The following is a 27,226-nucleotide window of genomic DNA, read 5'->3' as shown; positions in this document are numbered from 1 at the left end:
TCGCTAGACCGTCACAAATCCGTTCTGTTCTGTGTTCTATAGGCTACTTGTCTGTAGAGCCGCTCGCAACGCTCCGCTTGCTGCTGCCTGCGCCCGATATAGCAGCTGGCGATGTCTGACTCTTGTTGCTCAGCTGACATAGAGCGACCACCGCCTCGTACTCACGAGGAGAATATGGCCAGTACCACAGTCCGATTTCCCAAAAATCAGCGGAAGAGGAGTCAAAATAAGCGAACACATGTCTCGACAGCTTCTGAGAAAACAATGGTCAAAGTTTTCAGCTTAATTTTAACGTCTTTTAGCGCGCGATAGTGTCAGACGAGATGGTGCGACAGTGGCTAGAATCTAGGCCTCTCACTTTTTCATCCTGTGTTCGAAACCAGATTATTGATTTTACTTATTTTCTTTTATTTTTTAATTTCTCTGTCCATGTCCATAGAAGGTAATCAACTAATGTCCCTTATCAAGTTAGGGGATACAAGGGTGTTGTAAAATTATAACTGGGTTCCATAATAAGTGTGACACATTTGTTATACAACATATATGTTTATGTTATTTTCACGGATTACAATCCTTTTAAATTCTCATATTCTTACGTTTCATTCTTATATCTGTCTTACATTAATTCTCACTTATTATTCTTATGTTCATGCTACAGGATGATACTGTCGTAGAAACATTCGAAACATAGAAATTTCGCACATCATGAACATCGTGTAAAAGCACGTTTGGCACTGTGACATTTCTTTGCATGAATCTTACTCGGTAAAGAAACGTGATTAACATTGTTGAAGATTTCACGCGTCAGCAATAATTTCACGGCAAACCACGCATAACGGATCAGTTTACCGAAAACAGGCGCTTGCAATTGGTTATGAATGAAGACGATCTACAGGAATTTCACCGAAAACAATTTCAAATAATTTTCTCATTCATTTATTGTTTTTTTCTGTAGTAATCTTCTACAAACATGGATAGATAAATGAAAAACTAACATAAAAATAATAATCGGATTTCAAACACATAAAAGTACGAAGCCGTGATGCTAGCCACTGTGCCACCACTTCGGCTGAAGTAGATGCTCGCTAAAAGTCACATATAGTATCTCGAAAACTTTGACCGTCATTTTCTCAGAAACGGTCGAATATCTGCGGATAAGCCAAGACAAGCATTTACTTATTTTGACCTGTCTTCTACCGGGCGAAATTTGTGAGAAATGGAGTTCTGGCACTTTCCGTGTTTTTTTCGTTAGCATCAATGAGAGAACGACGACCCTCCACGCTCGCGACGGCCGTTTGCCTATAAAAAGTGAAAAACTCGTCCTGCATTTTTTACCCACAATTTCAATCAGAATATGCGCACTCAGATAAATAACACTTCCAGTACTTGTGTGTGCATTCGTCCCTTGCCAACAACGACACTTGCTTCATCGTCATTTTAATACGAAGTCAACGTCAAATCACAACCGACTCGGCAACCGTCTCGACATTTCGGTATGCAACATTGTCGTGCTTAGTACAAATAAGTTTTTAAATGTAAACTTTTCAATTAACTTTCCACACAACTGGACTCCAATTTCACCCACAGCCTACAAGAAACACACTAATGCTTCAGCCCATTACATGCTACGATATACTGCACACTCATGTCTATTGAAGGAGAAGTTCTACGAGTCATTCTCGCATTTGAATGCAGTACAGCAATTGACTCTGTAAAGAGCTGCGAATTATTTCAAACATCCCCGAATCATCTCATAGAGCTCGACAAGGACATAAAATTCGTTACTACAATTTTTCAGCTGTATCAATAGCACAGCAGTACACTTCACATTTGATGTGTCACCAGACAGAAAAAATCTAGAGAACTGAGATCAAGGAGATGAAGATACATTCATTGACATAAAACTTGGCTGGCGGCCGGCCGCTGCAGTCTAACTCTGCGCCGATCGTGACATGGGACAAATAACATGACCATGCCGATAATTCTCTAAGTTCAGCTGTCTGCACAATATGGCAACACTGTAGCTTGCGTCAGTGTCTGAAAGAAGTCTTTTCTTCTGCTGAGGAGTTATGTGACATCTACACCTGTGGTCTATAGATGAAGTGTTGCCGGCCGCGGTGGTCTAGTGGTTCTAGGCCCGCAGTCCGGAACCGCGGGACTGCTACGGTCGCAGGTTCGAATCCTGCCTCGGGCATGGATGTGTGTGATGTCCTTAGGTTAGTTAGGTTTAATTAGTTCTAAGTTCTAGGCGACTGATGACCTCAGAAGTTAAGTCGCATAGTGCTCAGAGCCATTTGAACAATTTTTGATGAAGTGTTCAGATGTATTTGGAGCCTTTCATATCTCAAAGAGGACTTCATTTCCTTTCTTTCTTTCTTTTTTTAGTACTTCTCCTTCATTACAGTCCTGCACAGACTTCAGTTTGAAGGTAGTTCCTGTCGTTAAAGGAATAATTCTAATTTTCAAGGGATACAGCTATAAGAAGAATTTACTTTCCTTCGTACTGAAGAATATGTTTTTAGTTTCTTACAAGAGTTTATTTTGTCTCCAGAAACTTCAGCATACAGAAGATTTTAGCTTTCGAGATGAGACTACTTCCAAAGGGGGGCATTTAATTTGGTGTTTTCTGTTACGTGCCATAAGAGTCACACGTCCTTCATTCAGAGTATGAAGCCGCGATGAGGAAAAATGCCACAAAGAAACAGGAGAGCTGGAGAACTTGCCGGCCGGAGTGGCCGAGCGGTTAAAGGCGCTACAGTCTGGGACTGCACGACCGCTACAGCCGCAGGTTCGAATCCTGCCTCGGGCATGGATGTGTGTGATGTTCTTAGGTTAGTTAGGTTTAAGTAGTTCTAAGTTCTAGGGGACTTATGACCACAGCAGTTGAGTCCCATAGTGCTCAGAGCCATTTGAAGCTGGAGAACTTATCTTGTTCAAATGAGTGTGAGTTCCTAAGGGACCAAACTGCTAAGGCCATCGGTCCCTAGACTTACACACTACCTAAAGTATCTTATTCTAAGAACAACACACACACCCATGCCCAAGGTAGGACTCGAACCTCCGGCGGGAGGAGCCGCGCAATCCGTGACATGGCGCCTCAAACCGCATGGCCACTCAGCGCGGCTACTTATTTTGTCTGCAGGATTTTCCACAACGGAAAGGGAATCAGCTGCCGAAGGAGAGGGGAAAAAAGACAAATATCCACTTAACGTACTCGGTCACCGACTTGATTCAGCTGCTAAACACCCAGGCGTCATTGTTGCAGTGGTATTTTCAGAGCTAATGACTGAAAATCATGAGTACTCGAAACCAGATGACCGGCCTTGGGCAATAATTCGGAAGTGATGTTCTGTGGCGACTGACAGGTCGGAGTGTCCTAGTAAAGATAGAAGCTGTTGTCGGTCTTCTGGAGATATGTGTCCCAGAAGAATGTGAAGCGCAACGAATAGGCGCTTTCGTAGACCTCGGAGGGTGGGCGAGCGGGCGGGATTATCTGTTTGCGCGATATGCCGTCACAGACTAACTGTCCGGCGATCTGTATCACTAGATAAGCGTACCACAGATCTGCACAAGCGCCAGGCCAGGCCGCGATGGGTGGTCGTCCGCTGCTGTTGCTCCTGCTGCTGCTGCGGTTGCTGGCGCTATGCGCCAGTGAAGCCGGTGGTAAGTACAATTGACGTTCCAAGCAAAATATCCACACTTCTGTTTTCACTCGCTTATTTTTCCTGGCAAACGAATTGGAACAGGTCAACCTGAGATAAAAATGCTTGCGACATACATTAGGAACCAAGTATACCGATCTGTTGATACGAGTCTAATAAAGCTTCATAATGGAAGTTTCACTTCCCATTATGCTACCTGACAGTCTCCTGAATGCTACGGGCATGTTTCAGAATGACTCTAGATGAATACCACGGGTCACATTACCATTATTAAATAACTACCCAGATCATAACCAGTTAATAACTGTAGTTACACTGCATCATATTTTCACAAAGTTTACTTTTTAAATATTTTGTGTGTTTTAATTTTGTCGATCGATTTCTGAATCCTTCATAGCACCTTGTGCATTCTTTAGTCCGAAATATAGCTTTTTTTTGGTTCACACAATATTTGGAAACATCATAATACGTCACACAGGAAACTGGACGTAAAATAATTTTACATAAATTTTCAGAATCTTCTCGAAACATTAGGCTACGGAAAGAAATGTTCATTAGTACCACGCACAGATGCTCAATTCGTATTTTCATTTATTTTTGTTCAAATAATAGACTACGCTTTCGTCTTACACGTCGGCTACTAGGAATAGTATCGTACCCTGTGTTCATTTCTTTCTTCCTGAAGCAGAGGCTGGAATGCTTTAAAAATAATTTATTACATATCTGCACTTATGGATGACGCTACCATACGATCGAGTTCGATTTAACCTGTTACGGAGAGCGCTTACCATCAGACCCATAAATACATCTTTTAAATAAAATGAAAATCCTAATTCCTTTGTGGAACTTTGTATAATGTGTTTACGCACATATAATAATTATCTCTTTTCTAATGAATTATATTAGGTTTCATAATTAACCAACAGAAATAGGGAAGTGCGTTACATATTACAATCTGATCATAAAAGCTTTCAGGACGTTTGGATATGTCAGAAAAGACCAAATGTCTTAGAAAGAAATGACACTCTTACACAAAAAGTTGATGGCGACATAGAAAGAGCGTTCTTCGATTTAGCTCCATTCTCTTTAGAGTTCGCACACAAAAAAAAACATCGAAATGAATGGAAATCTAAGAGCGGGAATCTAATCGCTAGCAAAAGTAGCTGTGTTATTGGAGAACTAGCGCCACAGATCGTTCTTCCACTTAAATCTGTGTCTCACCCTGGAGATGTGTACGTTCTATCCAGGTTCCCGTTATAAGGACATTATATTTCCATTTTGTTACAAATGGCACGAATTCCTTTCGTGTATACTTTATACGTCTAAGACGTACTTTAAGGCCATTAAAAACTATAGTATTAGTTACTTTTGGTATTTCCCGTTTAGATAACATTGTACATCAGTTTTTGATGATATACAAGTGTTCCTTTCCGACAGACTTGTTGAGACGGTAAAAAGAGACTTCATCAGTGGAATGCCGAACCGTTCTGGACTTATCGGAAAGATTTCAGTATTTGTTCTGCGTGTTCCTTGTCGATAATTTCTTAGTGCTCTCGTTTTGCTTCTCACAATGCCACCACGTAAAATCTCTATAAACAATCGCGTGAGTCTGATGCCATCTATAGATTAGATCGTGCGCTACTCGTATTGTATGAAACCTTACGTTAGTTTGAATTCGAGTGCTATATTTTAAAACTATGCTCTGTTGAATTGATTTACTCATTCATCGAAGATGGGTGAAAGGTTAAGAGTTTAGCATCACGTATACATCGAAGTCAATACACTCAGGGCTACTAGCTAAATTAGACAATGATGTGGAAGGTAAAGGTATAAATTAAGAAACAATTTCTGCGTTCGCATAAAGTGATTTAGATACCACAGTAAATCTAAAACCGTTTGACAGGATGTAACTTTGAACCTCGCTAATCTCGAACATTTGAGCTACACAGTGTGATTCAGCATACGTGCGAACAACTCACGGGGCAATAACTTACAAATATAATATTTGAAAGCAGTATCTTAGTTCCGAATGAGTTTTACACTCTGCAGCGCAGCGAGCACTGTTTTTCATATTTCTAGAAGTTTAATACTGTGTACTGGACCAGTCCTCAAAACTTGAATTATGCCAGTAACTTCCTCCTACGTTCCAAACTTCACAGAAGCACTTTACATATCTTGTGGGAACAGCACCCGTGGAAGAAAGGATATCACGGAGAAATGGAATAATTATACCGTAGGGGTTGTTTCTGTAACGAATTTTTCACTTTGTAGCGGAGTCTGCGCTGTATTTTTACTTTCAAACACTCACGTATGGCTTCGAAAGTAGGAGCACCTGTTTCATTTGTATCGTGTATTTTAGGTTGGGTCTCTGACAAGTACACCTGTTATAAATCGATCGTAGTAGTGCAGTTATTTTTGGGCACAATAATGGTTTTCAGCAGGGGTAAGGTTCAAATCTTCGTCCGGGCAGCGTCATAGAGGATTTCCGTGTTTCAAGTAATTAAATGCTGAGCTGATCCCTCTATTTAAATGCTAAGATGATTTCATCATTAAGGCCAAGATGGATTTACTCTCATGTTCAGAAAAAAACAGAACACATTGAACGACTAGATTTAGGACGTTCATATTCACAGGACATGTACGTTAATATATTCTGTAGAAATGATTAGTATTTCAGTCACCTAGGTTCAGCATGCGTCGTGTTGCCTAGTAGAACAGGGTCCGCCATGAGCCCTTATAGCTTTTTCAATGCATGGTGGTATCGAGGCATATAAGGCGCGAATGGCGTCCTGTGGTATAGCCGTCCATGCTGCATTTACCTGGTTTCATAGTTCATCTGTGGTGTATGGCACTGGGTCACAGTGCTACACCCGTCATTTCATCATATCATACACATTTTCTATTGACGACAAGTCTGTTGGTCTCGCGGGACAGGGCAAGAGGCTGATAACCTGTGACACTAAGAGAGCACGTGTTTCTGCAGAAACATGTGGTCGTGCATTATCTTGCTGAAAAATTGCGTCTGGGGCGTCGTGCAGAAAGAGTATGGCTACGGGCTGCAGGATGTCATTCACGTAGGTCACAGTGGTCGCAGTGCCCTAGACACGCACCAACTGTGATTTTCGGCGGTACCCAGTGGCGCTCCAAACCATAAGGCCTTGAGATGGTGCTGTATGTCTTGTGCGAATGCAATCACTGTGATACCGTTTCCCGTCTGGGGCGAACCAAAATGCGCCCATCATTTTCAAACAAACAAAACATAGATTCGTCCGAAATCACATCTGATCCCATTTCTGTCCCTAGTGACGCCGTTCCATACGCCATTGCCGTCTAGCATGTTTATGCACATTCGTCAAAGGTTGGCGGAGAAGTGGAAGACGAGCACGTAACACATGCCGTAATAAACGGCGACCGACTGGCGCCCCTGACAATGTACGATGTGTTACACTGTTCCACTCTTGCGCCAGAGTCGAGGAGGACGCAGATGTGTCCTGCAATGGCATTCGGATAAGGTGTTTCGGAGGGTGGTCGGGACTGTGCGGCCTGACTCATCGTGTCGTGTTCTACGACCTTTCGTGAATCGTTCCGCACACACACGTAGCACTGCCGAAACACTTAGTCAACACGAATAGCGATTTCCCGGATGGATGCATCACATTCTCTAAAATCCTTTTACAAATTCACTGATTTGACGGTGCGGTTACCGCATACGTCTGCTAGGCATCCTGCAGGTCTGCTCAAGTCACACTGATCCATTACCTTCGGCTTATAGCGAAACGACAGCCGCAGGCACATTTTACCGGCAGGTGATGTTGCGCCGCGATATAGATGTTGACCTCGAACCCGAGGGCCGACATGGTTATCGTTTCTACTGAACGTACAGTATTAATGTACATGTCCTGCGAATATGAACATCCTATCTCTAGTCGTTCAAGGTGTTCTGTTTTCTCTGAACATAAGTGTAGTTCTCCTATCTCCTTGTGCAACTCAGTTAGTGCTCCGTTTCTGATACAATCGTTTGATAAGGACAACAGGCTAAACGATAGCCTTCTACCTTTGCCTCCGAGTGAGACTGCGCGGTTATTAAAACACTATACTTGTAGTTGGGAGAGGAAGGGCTCAAACTGCTCTTCATTCACCTGAGTGCAACTTTTTATGATAATAGTATATGTTTTTCTCCTACAGCCGTCCTGTAAGCCCCTCGTCAAGGAGTTAGTCATTCTAAACACAACTTCATAATGGATAAATCTCCGAATGAATATATTACACAGCTACAACAATAAATTGAAAACATGGCTTAACGTTACTCATCACTGACACTGTAACTGACTCAGGAAGACAGTCATTGCGTATGAACCATAATATTACATTATTTAGCAAATAATATAAAATAAATGAGAGATGGGAAAGCTAATTTTAAGCATAAACTGAAATAATTCTTTTTGGTCAATTCATTTTGTTCTGTTGACAAATTATTAATGAATAACCAGCAGAATATCTCGTATGGTAGAGAAAAATGTTTATTTTTGTTGTTAAATTTAAGTATATTCACCTGCAACATGAGTAGTCTCGGAATGAAATGATCGTGTGGCATTGATGGCCGGGAGGCCCCGTCCGGGGAAATTAGGCCGCCGATTTGCAAGTCTTATTTCAGGTGGCGCCACATTGGGCAACTTGCGTTTCGGTGATGATGAGATGACGATAACATAACACTCAGTCCACGACCGGAGAAAGTCTCCAACCCGCCCGAGAATCGAATCCGGGCCCACTGCATGTTAGGCGAACACGTTACCAATCAGCGACGCAGGCGGACTAGTAGGCTCAACTACCAGTACGTTAATTGTTATTAAATTTAAGGCACTGTGATATTTATAAATCTGGAAACGGCGAGTATTTTACTAAAAACGCAAATAAATCATGTATACGCAACCTGTGAACTCAAACGTTCTTCATTACTACGATAGAAATCGAGCAGATGGTTTAAGGAGCGTGGGGTTAACTATTTAGTGGCCGAAGTATTATTATGAGTATCAGCTTTACGTGGAACACAGCGTTAAAAAATGGGTTCAAATGGCTCTGAGCACTATGGGACTTAACTGCTGAGGTCATTAGTCCCCTAGAACTTAGAACTACTAAACCTAACTAACATAAGGGCATCACACACATCCATACCCGAGGCAGGATTCGAACCTGCGACCGTAGCGGTCGCACAGTTCCAGGCTGTAGCGCCTAGAAGCGCTCGGTCACCCCGGCCGGCCATAGAGTTAAACTTTCTTGTGTAAAAATGAAGCTTATCTTTATAAGAACAATAATAAACGCAGACTCGAACATCCAGTAGCCTGATGTTAGACAGTCGACGACGGATTTCTTAAAACCCACGATGCAGCTGACGTTCACGGAAGGAAATTTTTAGTGGAAAACTTCGGTTGTAACAAGCAGTCAGTTAAACACGAGATTTCCAGTTGTCGTCCAGCTACTCTAATTTTTCATAATCACATCAGCAAAACTTTTCAGACGTTACTTGTGACTGAGCAGATTCGAATTGCTTCGTTATCATGTTGGCTGACACTCTGCACTGGGCAAATGAGGACATAATATCGCGATGAACAACTAGATACTGCCTTGGTACTTCGCTTATCACATACAATATTTGTACTTTATCAGCCTAAATATTGTTTCACGAACTGATTAATTTGCGAGTGAAGTAGTCCGGCAAGTAAATCTTTGGCTCCAGAATGAGATTTTCACTTTGCAGCGGAGTGTACGCTGATATGAAACTTCCTGGCAGATTAAAACTAAGTGCTCTACCATCTGAGCTACCCAAGCACGACTCACGTCCCGCCCTCGCAGCTTTACTTCCGCCAGTAGCTCGTCTCCTACTTTCCAAACTTCACAGAAGCTCTCCTGCGAACCTTACAGAACTCCGCAATATCCTTTCTTCCAGTAGTGCTAGTTGTGCAAGGTTCGCAGGAGAGCTTCTGTGAAGTTTGGAAAGTAGGAGTCGAGGTACTGCTAGAAGTAAAGCTGTGAGGGCGGGGCGTGAGTCGTGCTTGGGTAGCTGCACGGTAACTCAGCGTGTTCGGTCAGATGGCTGAGCCCTCTCTGTAATAAAAAACTGAGTCAAGGAATAAACGATGAACTTGAACGGATGTCTTTTGACGTCCGCCCAGACCAATCGCAACGAACTATATCGAAAAAAAAAAAGATGGTAGGGCACTTGCCCGGGAAAGGCAAAGGTCTCGAGTTTGAGTCTCGGTCCGCCACACAGTTTTAATCTCCCAGGAAGTTTCGTATCTTTGTCTGCTTTCAAAGTAACCAAAACTACAGGAATTAGTTTTAACGTAAGTAAAACTCGATGGGAGAGTGTTGGAGGTATCACTACTGTCGGCTGGATTTTCAGCAATTATTATAAAAATACTTTAGTGTTTTCATTTATGCATTGATTGTAACAGCAATATTACAGTGACATTTATGTTACTTAACATAATAGCTAGAACTCAGAAGACTCTCAAGCGGATCACTATTGATACCAGTTTACTTAATAATCCAATGGAAGTACTGCCTCACGTGATCTGCGACTACACCTAATAATACATAAGTAATGCGCAAGCCACTGTAAAGTGCATTGTGGATGGTACTTCACTGCCTGACAAAAAAAAAATTAAAGCACCCAGAAGAGATGGATGTCAGTGTAACTTCGTACACGCACACACCATCGGCGGGTGTGTAAAAGATGCAGTTCACTGTGACAGGTAGAACGGCCACCAGAATGCGTGGGTGTATTTCGTGTGTAATTTTATCACGCTTGGTAGGCTGTATAAGGAGCGTGAATAACATCAGATGAGTGATTGCTGCGAAGGCCACGGGGATACCGTGTAATCGTGTGAGACAATGTTATCAGTATCTGACAGAGTTTGAAAAAGGACAAATTATGGGCCACCATTTGGCCAGCTAGTCGAATCGTGCAATATCTAGATTTGTGGGGCGTTGGAATGTGACAGTGGCCCGATGTTGGACAGCATGAAAACGCAAGGGCAGGCATACACGTCGTCAAGATTCCGGTAGCACGTCTGACAACTACAAGAGAGTATCGTCGTATGGTGCACCAAGCACATCGCAGCCCCCTCATATCTGCGCCTGCCATCTGAGAACGAGTATCAGCCACGTACAACATTCTGCATCATCCCGCACCATTGGTGGCAGCAGCCGTATCAGGGAATTACTGTCCCATGTGTAGGTTGCCGGTAACACAAGAACACAAATGGCTGCGTCTGTAGAAGTACCGTGACCGGGAAGCGTGGGCTGCTGATGCGTCGCATTGTTCAAAATGGTTCAAATGGCTCTGAGCACTATGGGACTTAACATCTGAGGTCATCAGTCCCCTAGAACTTAGAAGTACTTAAACCTAACTAAGGACATCACACACATCCATGCCCGAGGCAGGACTCGAACCTGCGACCGTAGCGGTCCCGCGGTTATAGACTGAAGCGCCTAGAACCGCTCGGCCACAACGGCCGGCCGTCGCATTGTGTTCGGCGATGAATGGCTGCTCTGCACTACTCAGGATGACCGTCGTTGGCGAGTATGACGCTAACCTGGGGCCAGGTCCAATCCCTCCAATGTTTCGGAGGGGCACAGCAGTGGTACCCCAGACTTCATTGTGTGGCGATCGATTGATTATGACTTCAAGGTCATGGCTGCTAGTAATTAAGGGAACTCTGCAAGTACAATGGTGCGTCACGGATATCCAGGTGTTTTCATGTGTTACCTCTCATTGTGATGGCATTTTTCAACATCACAATGCTCGTCCCCATATAGTACGTGTCTCTATGAACTGTTTATGCGATGTTGAGATATTTCCGTAGCCAGCATGATCCGCAGATCTGTCGCCGATAGAACCTGTATGGGACCACATCAGAGTCAACTTCGTCTCAGCGCCAGTATCCCGGACGCGTTACCACAAATGTGGTTTAGCTTGCCTCAGGAGAGGATACAGTCGATGCCTAAAGGCCAGAGGGGGTAAAACGTCATGCTGACAAGTGTTTCCATTCCGCTAAGTTCTTTGTAAATTTGGCTCGATTCTATTTTCTCCGAAATAACATCACATACCTTCTTAATCTTTCTGAGTACTTCACTTTTTTATCAGGTAGTGTATTTACCATTGCAGATCGTCGGAATTGTTGTTCCCCTAGCAAATGGAGACGTGTTGCGTATGTCTTCGTTCAAGTGACTGACTTGACGTTCATATTTGGGCTTCAATCTCCACTCTGTCCTAGTGTTTTTTTTTTCTTTGTTTCCGGCACTCACGTAACCCTTACCCCTCGCAATGTCTGTGCATATGAATGTACACTAAATTGTTCTGGGATTTGGACTTCACGCTGAAAGCCCCTACTACTAGGTAAGAGGGCCGGTTTTCAGTGCACGTTATAGTACTGTGGTGTTCAAATCAAAATTGAGGTGACAGTTGCTTTAATAGTAGAACCAAGATTAATTTTCATACACGGAGAACATTTGTTTCGCAACAAATTTCTGCTTAATCCTCTGCCAAAGGTGTCATTTGAGGTGTCTGTGATCATTACAAAGCATGCCTGGCCGTTAATGTTGGCATTCGAAACGAGAGCTGCTGCTCCTCAATTCTCCTCATAAGGCTGAGTGGACCACGTTCTAGTCCAGGGGTGGGCAAATGCGCTAATGCGAGAGCGGGTACGTTGGTGCGCCCGTACTGCTTGCCTGCGGGCACTGTAAGCCAGAAGTTATCCCTCCACTTCTCTCCCAACATCGCTCGTTTGATACAGGTGCGCGTGTGGCAAAGAGTACCTGATTCCGAACGTAACGTTTCTCGGTAATAAAGCACTCCGTCTTCAGGTCACAAGTGGCCCATCGAGAACATCCGACCGCCGTGTCATCCTCAGCTATTCGGTCGATTGGCATCACGAGGCTGAGTGCACCCAGATAAATGGCAACAGCGCATGGCGGCCCAGATAGTCACCCATCCACGTGCCGGCCACGCACGACAGTGCTCAACTTCAGTGATCTGACGTGAACCGATGTATCCTCTGTGGTAAGGCCGTTGCCATGACAATTCTCTGTAAGATTACATACAGGGTGTTACAAAAAGGTACGGCCAAACTTTCAGGAAACATTCCGCGCACAAAAATAAAGAAAAGATGTTATGTGGACATGTGTCCAGAAACGCTTACTTTCCATGTTAGAGCTCATTTTATTACTTCTCTTCAAATCACATTAATCATGGAATGGAAACACACAGCAACAGAACGTACCAGCGTGACTTCATACACTTTGTTACAGGAAATGTTCAAAATGTCCTCCGTTAGCGAGGATACATGTATCCACCCTCCGTCGCATGGAATCCCTGATGCGCTGATGCAGCCCTGGAGAATGGCGTATTGTATGACAGCCGTCCACAATACGAGCACGAAGAGTCTCTACATTTGGTACCGGGGTTGCGTAGATAAGAGCTTTCAAATGCTCCCATAAATGAAAGTCAAGAGGGTTGAGGTCAGGAGAGCGTGGAGGCCATGGAATTGGTCCGCCTCTACCAATCCATCGGCCACCGACTCTGTTGTTGAGAAGCGTACGAACACTTCGACTGAAATGTACAGGAGCTCCATCGTGCATGAACCACATGTTGTGTCGTACTTGTAAAGGCTTATGTTCTAGCAGCACAGGTAGAGTATCCCGTATGAAATCATGATAACGTGCACCATAAAGCGTAGGTGGAAGAACATGATAGTGCCTGCACACGCTGTACATGGTACGGAAACAACTGGTTCTCCCGTAGCACTCTCCATACAGTGACGTGGTCAACGTTACCTTGTACAGCAGCAACTTCTCTGACGCTGACATTAGGGTTATCGTCATCTGCACGAAGAATTGCCTCGCCTATTGCAGGTGTCCTCGTTGTTCTAGGTCTTCCCCAGTCGCGAGTCATAGGCTGGAATGTTCCGTGCTCCCTAAGACGCCGATCAATTGCTTCGAACGTCTTCCTGTCGGGACAAAATAATGGTTCAAATGGCTCTGAGCACTATGGGACTCAACTGCTGAGGTCATTAGTCTCCTAGAACTTAGAACTAGCTAAACCTAACTAACCTAAGGGCATCACACACATCCATGCCCGAGGCAGGATTCGAACCTGCGACCGTAGCGGTCTCGCGGTTCCAGACTGCAGCGCCAGAACCGCGCGGCCACTTCGGCTGGCCCCGGCGGGACACCTTCGTTCTGGAAATCTGTCTCGATACAAACATACCGCACCACGGCTATTGCCCCGTGCTAATCCATACATCAAATGGGCATCTGCCAACTCCGCATTTGTAAACATTGCACTGACTGCAAACCCACGTTCGTGATGAACACTAACCTGTTGATGCTACGTACTGATGTGCTTGATGCTAGTACTGAAGAGCAATGAGTCGCATGTCAACACTAGCACCGAAGTCAACATTACCTTCCTTCAATTGGGCCAACTGGCGGTGAATCGAGGAAGTACAGTACATACTGACGAAACTAAAATGAGCTCTAACATGGAAATTAAGTGTTTCCGGACACATGTCCGCATAACATCTTTTCTTCAGTTGTGTGTGAGTAATGTTTCCCGAAAGTTTGGCCGTACTTTTTGTAATACCCTGTATATTAAGGTAATAGGTGTTTAATAAAAAGGTATGAGTTCTTAGCTTACATTTTATGTCGGCGTTGTATTTGTGACCAGGAAATTAAGTCGACGAGAGTGATACCTTATCCTCATTTTCTTCATCCATGAACCACCCTCCCCCCTCCCCACTCTCCTGTGGTTGTCCAGTGTACAGAATGACAGAATTTGGAAATTTGCAACATATCGTACTGCTTGTACCTGATGCCAACCTATAGAATGTATTGCTTTGCGGCGCTGTTGTGCTCTTTACGGCATGATGAAAAGAAAAGGTCGTTCTTTATTTGTTTCTTTGCCGCTATGTTGTACCTCAATCGAACAGCAGACAGCCCATAGCCTTCCTGTCAACTGCTGGTGTCGTCTGAACGTTTAGTGTTTTTCGAACTAAGCGAGAACAGTATATTCGAGCTCAGTGGAACGTGGAACATATAGTACGAGCTGGCCGCACAAGGAAAAAAATCAAATATAGCAAAACAGCACGACTGTTTTACACCGTAATAACTGACATGCAAAGTATTAAGTGATGAACTGGCCCACAATACATGACAGTGTGGTTACTTATAAACTAAACGTTATCACTTTTTCATTCGATGGCACATTTGTGTAACACCATGGAGGCTACACTTCCCCAATTACTACTTACATATTATATTTGAATTGTCCTACTATAATAATTACAATACTGAAAAGAATACTTCTGACAACCTAATGTGACTGCAAATTCGAGCGTCGGCTGTCGATCGTGTATTGTCTGCAGTCTTCAGTTCTGTCAGTCCTGTTCGCGAGTAAGAGAATGGAAGCTGTGCGCACATGGTGCCCGTACGGCGATACAAATACCCACAGTGCGCGCGGACAGACGCAAGCGCCCAGCCCTGTTCTAGTCCTTCCATCCAGTAAAAGTCTTTGGCAGTCAGGAATCGAGTCGAACTGATATCTGCTTTACTTCTGAGAAATTCACCCATAGTGCTGGTCCAATATTACGGATGTTTTGTGTATCACATATTCCGATATAATCATAGTCTTCATAATACTGGTTTTGTTTCAGTGTAAAGGTCGTTCACAGTCTTCGCGTTTTCCAATGTTCGATGGTTCATAATTAATTTCTTGGCTTCCACTCACGTGCAGGTTCCGATTTAGAAAAGAGCTCTGGTACAACTATCATCGTATAGATTTTGTAAATTTAAAAAAAAATCGTTGATTCAAAAACTATGTGACCAGACCAAAACAGACACGGCTCGAGAAAAGTGCTATAGGTTCTGTGATCAACTACAATATGAGAAATTCTTCCGCCTGATTGACATAATATTGGTTTCTGTGGCTGAGAAACTGCCGACAAGGTGCACATTACAACAGCACTGCCATGAGACCACTGAAGCGTGGAGTAGCGGAGTAATATCTTCTGCAGTAACTATCGCGGCTTACCATGTAGTGTTCCGACAGAAACGTGCGGTCTCGGGAAATGTCTGGTGAACGCATCTACAGGCCTGTGTAGTAAGGCACTGTAATCCCATTTCTGTAATAAAGGGTTGAGGGTTTGATATATTTGCTAAATGTGTAAATTTACAGCCGTGAGCTACAAATATACTCTCACCACCTAATTCGTGCCAGTCATTTAGCAGCAGTTATAAGAAAACTTAAGTCTCTCGAGATGGGAAAAAAGGTTGGTTAGGCGAAGGTTAGGAAAAATGGCTCTGAGCACTATGGGGCTCAACATCTTAGGTCATAAGTCCCCTAGAACGTAGAACTACTTAAACCTAACTAACCTAAGGACATCACACACACCCATGCCCGAGGCATGATTCGAACCTGCGACCGTAGCAGCCTCGCGGTTCCGGACTTCAGCGCCAGAACCGCACGGCCACCGCGGCCGGCGAAGCCTAGGAAAGAAAATTTTTCCCGTTCTGGTCAGACAAAGCACATTTGCCGTAAGAGATTTAGGGAAACCACCGCAAACATAAATATAGATGGCCGGACGTGTGTTAGAACCGACCGAGTCGATTGTAGTTATCAATTAGAAGCAATTGTACCTGATACATCTTTTACGGCGGTGAGACATCACTACAAAGAACTTACCGGTTATGAACTGTCTTGCGTATAACTTTAACCTTAAACTGAAGATATACTGCATGTTTTAGAGCGTAGATCCTCACGTGTACTTTATCCTAATGTACTTCTGTGTTAAGAAATATGTCTCAAACACTTACACGTCTTTCCGGGAGTAATGGTGTGAAGGAAGGATAACATACCGTAGACAGTGAGAACATTGGGAGGCAGAACGGTAGTTCAATGTATCAAGTATGGGAGAGGTACACGAATAGAGCCGTTTGGAACCATCCCGTTCCATGATTCGTTTGAAGTGATTTAGATAACCCGTAGAAAACTTAAATCAGAGCTCTGAATCCTCTCCTCTCGAATACGAGTGCCGTGTGTTGCCACTACACACTCTCATTATAAACTGCATTCCTCTGAGCTGGAATTTGTCACAGACCAAGTATGTGTCAGCCAAGTGCCACACGCAGTTACCCGAGATGGGCACGTGCAGAAACATTCATTGGATTTCCAGAGACTTTGGCCATACCGTGAGAACGTATCATTAATGCTGTTGCAGGACAGTCAGACAGGCAGTTCCAGAATATGATACTCCTAATAAAAACTCAATCAGTCACATACACGTGAATCAACACTGGAACAACACGGGAGAATAGGACTGTTGTCCTACTGGTGAAGATTTGTAGTATCCTTCCTTCAACATATTACAAAGTGTTATTCTATACCGCGTAGAGGACTGTAATGGTTGGTCGTGCAGTAAACTTTCTGAATCAGTTTCAATAGGTGGTTGGGGAATGAAATAACGGAAGACGATGTCAGTTCATATCCTACTCCTATGGACTTACACCAAGGAGAGGCCGAGCTTAACCTCCATATCCGAGTGACTCACATCCACCAACACTATCACACACCCTCACTCCACACATACACATTCACACACACCCACCCACCCACGAACCCACCCACGCCGGCCGTGGTGGCCGTGCGGTTCTAGGCGCTGCATTCCGGAACCGCGGGACTGTTACGGTCGCAGGTTCGAATCCTGCCTCGGGCATGGATGTGTGTGATGTCCTTAGGTTAGTTAGGTTTAAGTAGTTCTAAGTTCTAGGGGACTGATGACCTAAGATGTTAAGTCCCATAGTGCTCAGAGCCATTTGAACCAACCCCCCCCCCCTCCCCCCCACACACACACACAAAATGCGGAGTTGTTTGCGACATAACCATGGAAGTTTGCTCGCAGTATAGTCACAACAAACTTGAATCCACCAGCCAAACTTTGCTTCGCGGCAAAATACAGTTAATATACTTTTTTCCACCAGGATCGAACCTGTTACCTTCAGATCGATCGATAGTGTAGGTTGTTAACTGCAGTAGCGGAGGTGAACATACTCATATCTCGACCCTGATAATGGCGTCTTCCTCTGGTCTGTGACGTGAAGATGTAAGCTGTTTACACGGAATTTCTGTGGAAAGCCGACACAGATTAACAAATATTTTGGCGATTTATCATAGAAATGTGGCGCCTGATAAAGTACCCAAGTAATCCAGTACTTGGAAACTACCAGACAGCGAAGCTTCCGTGCAGATACCGAAGCGGTTGGGAAGCGACAAGGCTCAGTTGACGTGAAGCGGAGTCTCCTATCGACACATGGCGAAACCCAATGCGGAATCCAGCCCCAGCTAGTCGTGATATCGCGGCCAGACGCATAATATGATATCTATAGCTGTGACTCGCTTGCAATAACGGCGCCAGGTGGGTTCAGGATGATTTCCTCACTCGTCTCGTGAGTCAAGTCTTTCCACCAAATTGGTCTCTCCTCTTCCGTTCAGGAACGCAGACAACATTCGAATAAAGTTTTAACGTGAACACGCCACATTCTCTCTGTATTAGTTAAAGACTGGCATTCGAACGTCATAGTATCATCAACGTGAATGACGGATTTTAATCACAGAGAACGATGTTGGAGGGCTGGTCATCCTCCGTAACAGATGAGGATTTTTTAAAGCAATTGTTCATATTTTAAAAGAGAACCGAGGCGAAATTAAAGGTACTTAATTACTGAAGATAGTGAAAGGCGAGACATGAGTGTGGCTATTACCGTACATGTCTTCGATCTTGTATTATAGTCGTGAAATTATTCTTTATAATTTTATATTCTGATACTTTTCGGTACTGACATGCTATTCTGATACTTTTCGAGAGTTGGAATTTTTTCGATGTCGTTTCAAATGTTTAGATTTTCATGAATAGCCATATTTTTCGAAAACCTGAGTAACAGTTATTTAGAGGCAATGAAATTTCATGTTTGTTGCAAGGCAACAGTGTTAACGCCTGCATCAAAATGAGCTTTTTCGGAAGAACTTGTCGGCGTCTTTCGTGTTTAAGTTTTTGTGTCATAAATTTGAGAGACATTGTACGCTGATTTGCTACCTATCTTACTTGTTCTACAGTTGTCAACATTAACCAACACATGGTGCTACATACGATATTCTTGTTGGAGCGGGAAGATCAAGAGCCAATCTGGAAATATCTCATTGCATAAACAAATGAACGATGAAATTAAAACTGATTTAGTATGTTATTAAGAAAAGTGTAACTACAATCTTTTATAAGTACGTTGAAAAGCATAAAGACCAAAAAAATTATACGATAAGAAAAGGACCGATATATCAACCGATCTGAGCCCAGAACTACATAATGGGAAACATATCTACATATGTAAAAACTTAAGTGTTGAGTTTCGCTTCTTTCCTCTCATGTTTCTTATAAACAAAGGTTGCTGATAAAATTCTTCTAAAGTGTTACATAAAAAGGGCAGGGTCATACTATATTTCAGTGCGAACAAAATCAATTTGTCAGACTTTCCTCTTGGCACAGTAGTCGTACTCTTTGCGAAACCCGCCTAGACCGATACGTAGCAGCTGCTTGCCAGGTAGAGATACATTCGGACAAATTCTCACCACAAAATTGAGCGGCTTACCAATGACATGGCTTTAGCAGTGTGATGGATTTGGACCAATATAACTGTCACGAGTGAGATGTAGCAAATATTTCTACTGTTGGTCATCTGTTATCCCCATTAATTAATAACATTTTCTATCGTAACTCGTCTTTTGAGTTTCTGTACCGAAAAAGTTATTCAATCATTCGATGATTAGATACACCATAGCTTTAAGTTGTTATATGAAAACTTATGCATTAGTAACTAAAAAGTGATTTATCGTTATGTTAACAGAATAAAAATAAGAACAGATCAGGAACAGGCAGTGCAGTGTGCAAATCCAATATGATGCCCTCTAGTACCAAACCCTTAACATCCACATCTTCATAAATACTCCGCAAGCCACTGTACGCTGTGTGGCGAAGGGTACCACGTTCCACTACTGGTCATCTTTCCTGTTCCACTTGCAAATAGATCGGGGGAAAAATGACTGTCTATATGCCTCCATATGTGACCCAATTTCTCTCGTCATATCTTCGTGGTCCTTACGCGAAATGTAAAACAGTGTCTTTCTACATCTACATCTAATGTACGTTGGCAGTCAGCTTAAAATGCCGGTTCTCTAAATTTCTCAAAAGTGTCTCACAAAAAGGACATCGTCGTCCCTCCAAGTATTCCCATTTGAGCTCACGAAGCATTTCCTCAATACCTCAGTACTTGCGTGCTGATGAAACCTACGAGTAACAAATCTAGGAGCACATCTCTGAATAGCTTTGACGTCTTCCCTTAATTCGACCGGGTAGGAATTCCAAACACTCGAGCAGTACTTAAGAGTGCGTCGAACTAGTGTTCTACACGCTGTCGCCTTTATACACTGAAGAACCAAAGACGCTGGTCCACTTACCTAATATCGTGTAGGGCCCCGCGAGCACAAGAAGTGCCACAACACGACGTGGCATTGACTCGACTAATGTCTGAATAAGTGCTGCAGGGAATTGACACCATGAATACTGCACAGCTGCCCAAAAATCTGTAAGAGTACGAGGGAGTGGAGATCTCTTCTGAACAGCACATTCCAAGACATCCAAGATATTCTCAATGATGTTCTTATCTGGGGAGTTTTGTGGCCAGCGGAAGTGTTTAAACTGAGAAGAGTGTTCCTGGAGTCACTCTGTAGTAATTCTGGACGTATGGGATGTCTCACTGTCCTGCTGCAATTGCCCAAGTCCGTCGGAATGCACAACGGACATGAATGGATGCAGGTGATCAGGCAGGATGGCTACGTATATGTCACCTGTATCTAGACGTATCAGAGATCCCATATCACTCCACCTGCACCACACCATTACAGAGCCTCCACCAGCTTGAACAGTCCACTGCTACCGTGCAGGGTCCATGGATTCATGAGGTTGTCTCCACACTCGTACACGTGCATCCGCTCGATACAATTCGAAACAAGACTCGTCCGATCAGGCAACATGTTTCCAATCACCAACAGTCCAATGTCGGTGTTGACGGGCCCAGGCGAGGCGTAAAGCTTTGTGTCGCACGCTGACACTTGTTGATGGATCAGCATTCAAACCTGCAGCAACTTGAGGAAGGGTTGCACTTCTGTCACGTTGCACGATTCTCTTCAGCCGTCGTTGGTCCCGTTCTTGCAGGATCTGTTTCCGGCCGCAGGGATGTAGGAGATTTGATGTTTTACCGGATTCCTGATATTCACGGTACACTCGTAAAATAGTCGTCCGAGAAAATCCCCACTTCATCGCTACCTCGGAGATGCTGTTTCCCATCGTTAGTGCACCGACTATAACATCACGTTCAAAAATACGCATGCCTGTAACAGTTTCTTTGGCGCTTCAGTGTAGATGATCTACACTTTCCTTAAATCCGCCCAATAAAACGAAGTCGACCATCCGCCTTACCTAGTATCAACTGCACGTGCTCTTTTGATATCGCTTTGCACTGTTACACGTAGATATTTTATGAATGTGACTTTGTCAGGCAGCACACTAGTAATTGATGTATTCGAACGTTACTGTTTGTCCTTCTTATCTGCATTAACTTACATCCATGATGATGATGATGATGATGATTATGAGGTCCCGTACTCGGAGGAACGTGGGGGGACAATGCGGGAGACCCACACCGCCGACTAGACAAGGTCCTAGCAGAGGTGGTTTGCCATTGCGTTCCTCCGAAATTCATCATACCAACTGCAAATTAACACGTTTCAACTTGAGGACAAACGGAAGTATTGAGAAATTAGGCATAAAATTGAAACTACTTTCCAATTAACTATTGAGTCAGATTTCTTCCCGCATCATTTAAAATTCATGCGTTCAAAAATTTGAACAGGAGTGAAGTGTGAGTTAATGCTAAATCTTCCGCTAATATCGACACAGGTACTGTAACTCTGGATTTATTGGCTATGTATTTGAGCGCAGGAAACCAGAGTAGGTACCGGACGAAAGAGAACAGGAACGAAACGTAAATTTCTTATACTATTGTTGATGCAATCACACACTCGTAATACGCGCGCTACTACGTTGACACCCTAACCGTAGATACAAGAAAGTCCAACAACTTTGTGCCAGTGTCATGGTTTAAATCCCAAAGGAAACAGAGAGAGCCACAGAATGAGGGCTTGTGATTCTGTTGATACTGATCTGTCCACTCTAAGGGGAAGTAGAAAGCAACAAGGATTTAGAGGTCGCTGAGCGCTCCTGTTGTCACAGTGATCAGGATGTCACTGACTAGGGTGTCGTCAGACATTCTACTAACCATCGACATCAAAATGGGGGAAGGATGGGAAAGATGCGCGATATCATCGCAGCCAGATCCAGATGTGCAATACATCTTCAAGGGCTAGGTAGCACAGCTGTTAATAAATATTCTCAGTGTATCGTTAAATCTTTGCAGCATGCATTGAAGGTGTACATTGATTCTGTTTCTGCTTGAGACTTCCTAATGAGGTTCGCATCCGGCGATCCATGTTGTATACTTGACACACCTCGACATCGGCAACTACGACTGAAATGGACCATCGGCAGTCGACGTAGGCACAGTAACAGAGCGTTGCATGGTCTGATGAATCCCGATACGTTCTTCATCATGCCTATGGGAGGGTGCGAATCCGTCTTATTCCAGGTGAACAGCTCCTTGACACCTGTACTGAGGGACGAAGACAAGATAGAGGAGGCCCCATTATGCTCTGGGGAACTTTCACGTGGGCATTCATGGGTCCAGTGGAGTTCGTGCAAGGCACCATGACGGTCAACAAGTATCGTACACTGGTTGCAGACCACGTACACCCCTTCGTAGAGATTGTATTTCACGACGGCAGTGGCAGTTTTCAGCAAGATAATGCGCCGTATCACAAGGCCAGGAGAGTGATGGAGTGGTTCGAGGAACACAGTGGCGAGCTCTAATTGAAGTTCTGGCCTCCCAACTCGCCAGATGTGAGCCAGATCGAACACATCTGGGATGTGATTGAACGTGTCCTCAGAGCTCATCGCTCCCCCCCCCCCCCCCCCCCCCCCCCGGAATTTATAGGAATTAGCGACTTGTCTGTGCAGCTGTAGTGCCAACTCCCTCTACAAACCCAGCAAGGCCACCTCATGACAGGCGTGTCGTTTAATGACGATGATGATGATGTTTAATTTGGGAGGCGCTCAACAGCGCGGTCATCAGCGCCCGTACAAAGTCCCAATTTTTATACCGTCCAGTTTTTTTTTCACAGTTAAAACGAGCCACTGTCACAAATGATGATGATGATGTCGATGATGAAATGATGAGGACAACACAAACACCCTGACCTCGGGTTGAGAAAATCCCCAACCCGTCTGGGAATCGAACCCGGGACCCCGTCATCCAGAGGCAGGAACGTTTCGTTTAATGTAAATGTGCACAGAATATAAGTGATTTTATTTTTCTAGTCACGTATACAACGTGTCCTTGTTGTGTCGACATAGATATGCATATTACCATAGAGAGGACTCCCATAGATATGCATATACAATATAAGAAACAAAAAATGAGACGGAGATCAGTAGATGTGATATACACGTAGAGATAAACAAATGATTACAATTTCAGAAAATTTCGAAAATTTATTTAAGAGAAAGAGTTTCACAAACTGAGCAGGTCGATAATGCGTTTGCCCACCTCTGGCACTTATGCAAGCATTTATTCGCTTTGGCGTCGATTGAGAGAGTTGTTAAGTCTTCTTCTGTAGGATATCATGCCAGATTCTGTCCAGTTGGTGCATTAGATCGTCAAAATCCTGAGATGGTTGCAGGGCCCTTCCTACAATGCTCCAAACGTTCTCAGTTGGGGTGATCCGGAGACTTTGCTGGCCAAAATAGTGTTTAGAAAGTAAGAAGGCAAGCGGTAGAAACTCGTGCCGTGTGCGGCCGGGCATTATCTTGGTGAAATGTAAGCCCAGGATGGCTTGCGATGAAGTTCAACAATACGGGCGTAGAATATCGTTGACGCACCGCTATGCTGTAAGGTTGCCGCGGATGACAACCAAAGGAGTCCTGTTATGAAAAGAAATTACATCCCAGTCCATTACTCCTGGTTTCGTGTTGTATGACGGGCGACAGTCAGGTTGGTATCCCACCGATGTCTGGGGCGTCTCCAGACACGTCTTCGGCCTGGAATCTCATTGACTGGAGCATAATCGTCTTCAGCTATGAGCCCCGCTTCGAATTCAACCCGGTGACCATCGACAACGTATCTGGACACCTCGGACAGCAGAAGGATACCAACCTGACTGTCGTTCACCATACGGCCCGACGACTAGGAGTGATGGTCCTAGGTGTCTTATCATTTCATAGCAGGACCCCTTTTGTTGTAATCCACGGCGCTCGTACAGCACAGTGGTGCGTCGACGATATTCTACGATCCGTTTTTTTGTGCTTCACGACGAGCCATCCTTGGCTTACAATTCAGCTAGATAATGCCCGCCTGCACATGGCGAAAGTTTATACCGCATGCCTTCGCGCTTGTCAAACCCTACCTTGGCCAGCAAGGTCGCAGGATCCCTAAAAAATTGAGAACGTTTGGAGCATTATGGGCAGGCCCTCCAACCAGCTCAATAGTTTGAAGGTCTAATTGGACAGAATTTGCTCTTTATCCCTCAGGAGGATAGCCAACAAGTCTACCAATCGGTGCTCAGGCTAATAACTGTTTTTGTAAGGGTCAAAGGTAGACCAACGTCTTATGGATTTACTCAATTTGTGAAGCTCTTTCTCTTGAATAAATCATCTAGTTTTCCTGAAATTGTAATCATTTGTTTGTCTGTACATGTACATCTTATCTACAGATTTCCGTTCCATTCGGATAAATCCTTCGTCGTGCATCAGTTTCTTTCTTTTTTTGTCACAGAGTGCATTTCTTTAATCCACTGTATCAGGTGGCATTGACTATGGCCTAATTCCATAATAACGGTCTGGCAAATATTTGCTTTTGAAGTGCAGCTCATAGTATACAACAGGATGTCCTGTATCGAATACATACAAGCTGCGGCGCACCCAGCGTACAAGATTACATTCATTGTCGTTACACCCAGAATTACATTTCACATGTACTTTTAATTCCTTTCATCACTGAAGATGCTTTACTTCCTTATAAAAGAACGAACCTCTGTAGCCTCCTCATATAGTATAATTTGGCACGAATGTGGAGTTTTGGAAGTTTTTCACCCTTCTACGCGAATACCGAGATAGTTGTTGCCTCCAGATCAAGAACACTAAACGGAACACGTAGAACACTATACTGCAAAGAACAAAACTAACTCAATTAGCAGGCTAGTTGCTAACACGACTTTCCGGACAACGTGGGAACAGAAAGGCGTCCTGCCACAGAAATAGTGTCAAATCCAGTACGAGTGACGACCACTTGTGTGTTGTTTCCGAAAACTACAATAATATCTCGAAAGGGTGTATTTACGCTATCTCGAATTCTTGCACTGCTAAATCTCACTAAATAATCCCGTGCAGAATAAGAATTTCTGCGCACGACAGGTGTTGTCATCAGTAGAGAAAAGAGAATGCGTCATGTTTGCCGATAACGTTGTGCGGAAGGCTGTGAATTGATCAGACGGTGACATATCTGATACTGTCGGTAACTTGTTTCCCAGGAACGCAAATATGCTAACAGCGCTTTTCTAGAATTAATTACGGCCGACAGCTAACTTCAAAGTACGCATTTTTTTTCCGATTTCGTATTACAATGGGCAACGAGCTGCTGAACTTTTTAAATACTGTGGATCTTGTTGCTCCTTATATTACGTCAACATAACTGCCATAAATATAAATCCACCAAGAGCTGAGTATTGACACCAGTTGTTATTAGCTTCTCTATTTTCCTATCTCTCTGTGAAGGTAAGATGCTAAAACTTTTCTTTCTCCTTATTTGTGTTGTAAATTGTACTCCCTTATTTTCCGATGTTTGCATCGAAGGAGCGGTGGTGGAAATAAAAGGGCACAAGAGCAGGATTAAAATTCAGGGCGAAAGGGTATCTGTGGTAAAATTCACTGATTACATTGCTAATCACAGTGAAGGTGAAGAAGAAATAAAGGATCTGTTGAATGCAATGAACAGTCTAATGAGCGTAGAATGTGGATTGTGAAAAAACCGGAGAAAGACTAAAGTATGAGTAGTAGCAGAAACGAGAATGGCGAGAAAGTTAATATCAAAATACAAAACTGGTGATCACGAAGTAGACAAAATTAAAAAATTTTGCTACCCTAGAAACAAACTAACACATGACGAACGAAACTAGACCATAAAAATCTGACCAACACAAGAAAAAAATGGTTCAAATGGCTCTGAGCACTATGGGACTCAACATCTTAGGTCATAAGTCCCCTAGAACTTAGAACTACTTAAACCTAACTAACCTAAGGACATCACACACACCCATGCCCGAGGCAGGATTCGAACCTGCGACCGTAGCAGTCCCGCGGTTCCGGACTGCAGCGCCAGAAACGCTAGACCACCGCGGCCGGCACCAACACAAGAGAGAATGGCATTCCTGGCCAAGAGAAGTAAACTACATACATTAAAAAAAGTTTTTCATCACCTCGGTTCCGAAAGTTCCGGTACCTGTAGAGCAAATTGGAATAGACATCAACATAAACATCATTTCTGCTTTTTTCATTGCTCATGAAAACCACACATTGCATGCTATACCACCACACAGTGAGACCTTCAGAGGTGGTGGTCCAGACTGTTGTACACACCGGATCCTCTAATACACAGTAGCACGTCCTCTTCCACTGATGCATGCCTGTACTCGTCGTGGCATACTATCCACAAGTTCATCAAGACATTGTTGGTCCATATTGTCCCACTCTTCAATGGCGATTCGGCGTAGATCCCTCAGAGTGGTTGGTGGGTCACATCGTCGATAAACAACCCTTTCCAATCTATCCCAGGCATGTTCGATATGGTTCGTGTCTGGAGAACATGCTGGCCACTCCAGTCGAACGATGTAATTATCCTGAAGGAAGTCATTCACAAGATGTGCACCAGGGGGGCGCGAATTGTCGTCCGTGAAGAGGAATGCCTCGCCAATATGCTGCCGATATGGTTACACTATCGGACGGAGGAGGGCATTCACGTATCGTACAGGCGTTACGGCGCCTTCCATGACCACCAGCGGTGTACCACGGCCCCATATAATACCACCCAAAACAGCAGGGAACCTCCACCTTGCTGCACTCACTGGACAGTGTGTCTAACGCGTTCAGCCTGTCCAGGTGAGTCCAAGCATATGCGACACTCATCGGTGAAGAGAAAATGATGCCAATCCAGGGCAGTCCCTTCTGCATGTTGCTGGGCCCATCTGTAACGCTCTGCATGGTGTCGTGATTGCAAAGATGGACCTCGCCATGGAC

General features: G+C 44.0%; 1 protein-coding gene across 1 annotated transcript in view; it reads left to right on the top strand.

Moving 5' to 3' along the window:
• The first annotated feature begins 3,590 nt into the window (after positions 1-3,590).
• LOC126184395 (serine-rich adhesin for platelets-like) overlaps positions 3,591-27,226 on the top strand; it is a 123,153-nt gene continuing 99,517 nt past the window's right edge. The window contains exon 1 of the mRNA XM_049926779.1: positions 3,591-3,663. Coding sequence (XP_049782736.1) covers positions 3,591-3,663 — 73 coding nt within the window. The remainder of the gene's footprint in view (positions 3,664-27,226) is intronic.

The sequence above is a fragment of the Schistocerca cancellata genome, chromosome 4, assembly GCF_023864275.1.
Source record: "Schistocerca cancellata isolate TAMUIC-IGC-003103 chromosome 4, iqSchCanc2.1, whole genome shotgun sequence".
In the NCBI taxonomy this organism is placed as follows: domain Eukaryota; kingdom Metazoa; phylum Arthropoda; class Insecta; order Orthoptera; family Acrididae; genus Schistocerca; species Schistocerca cancellata.
Note: the sequence above shows the minus strand (reverse complement) of the source record. Positions and strands in the feature narration are given on the sequence as shown.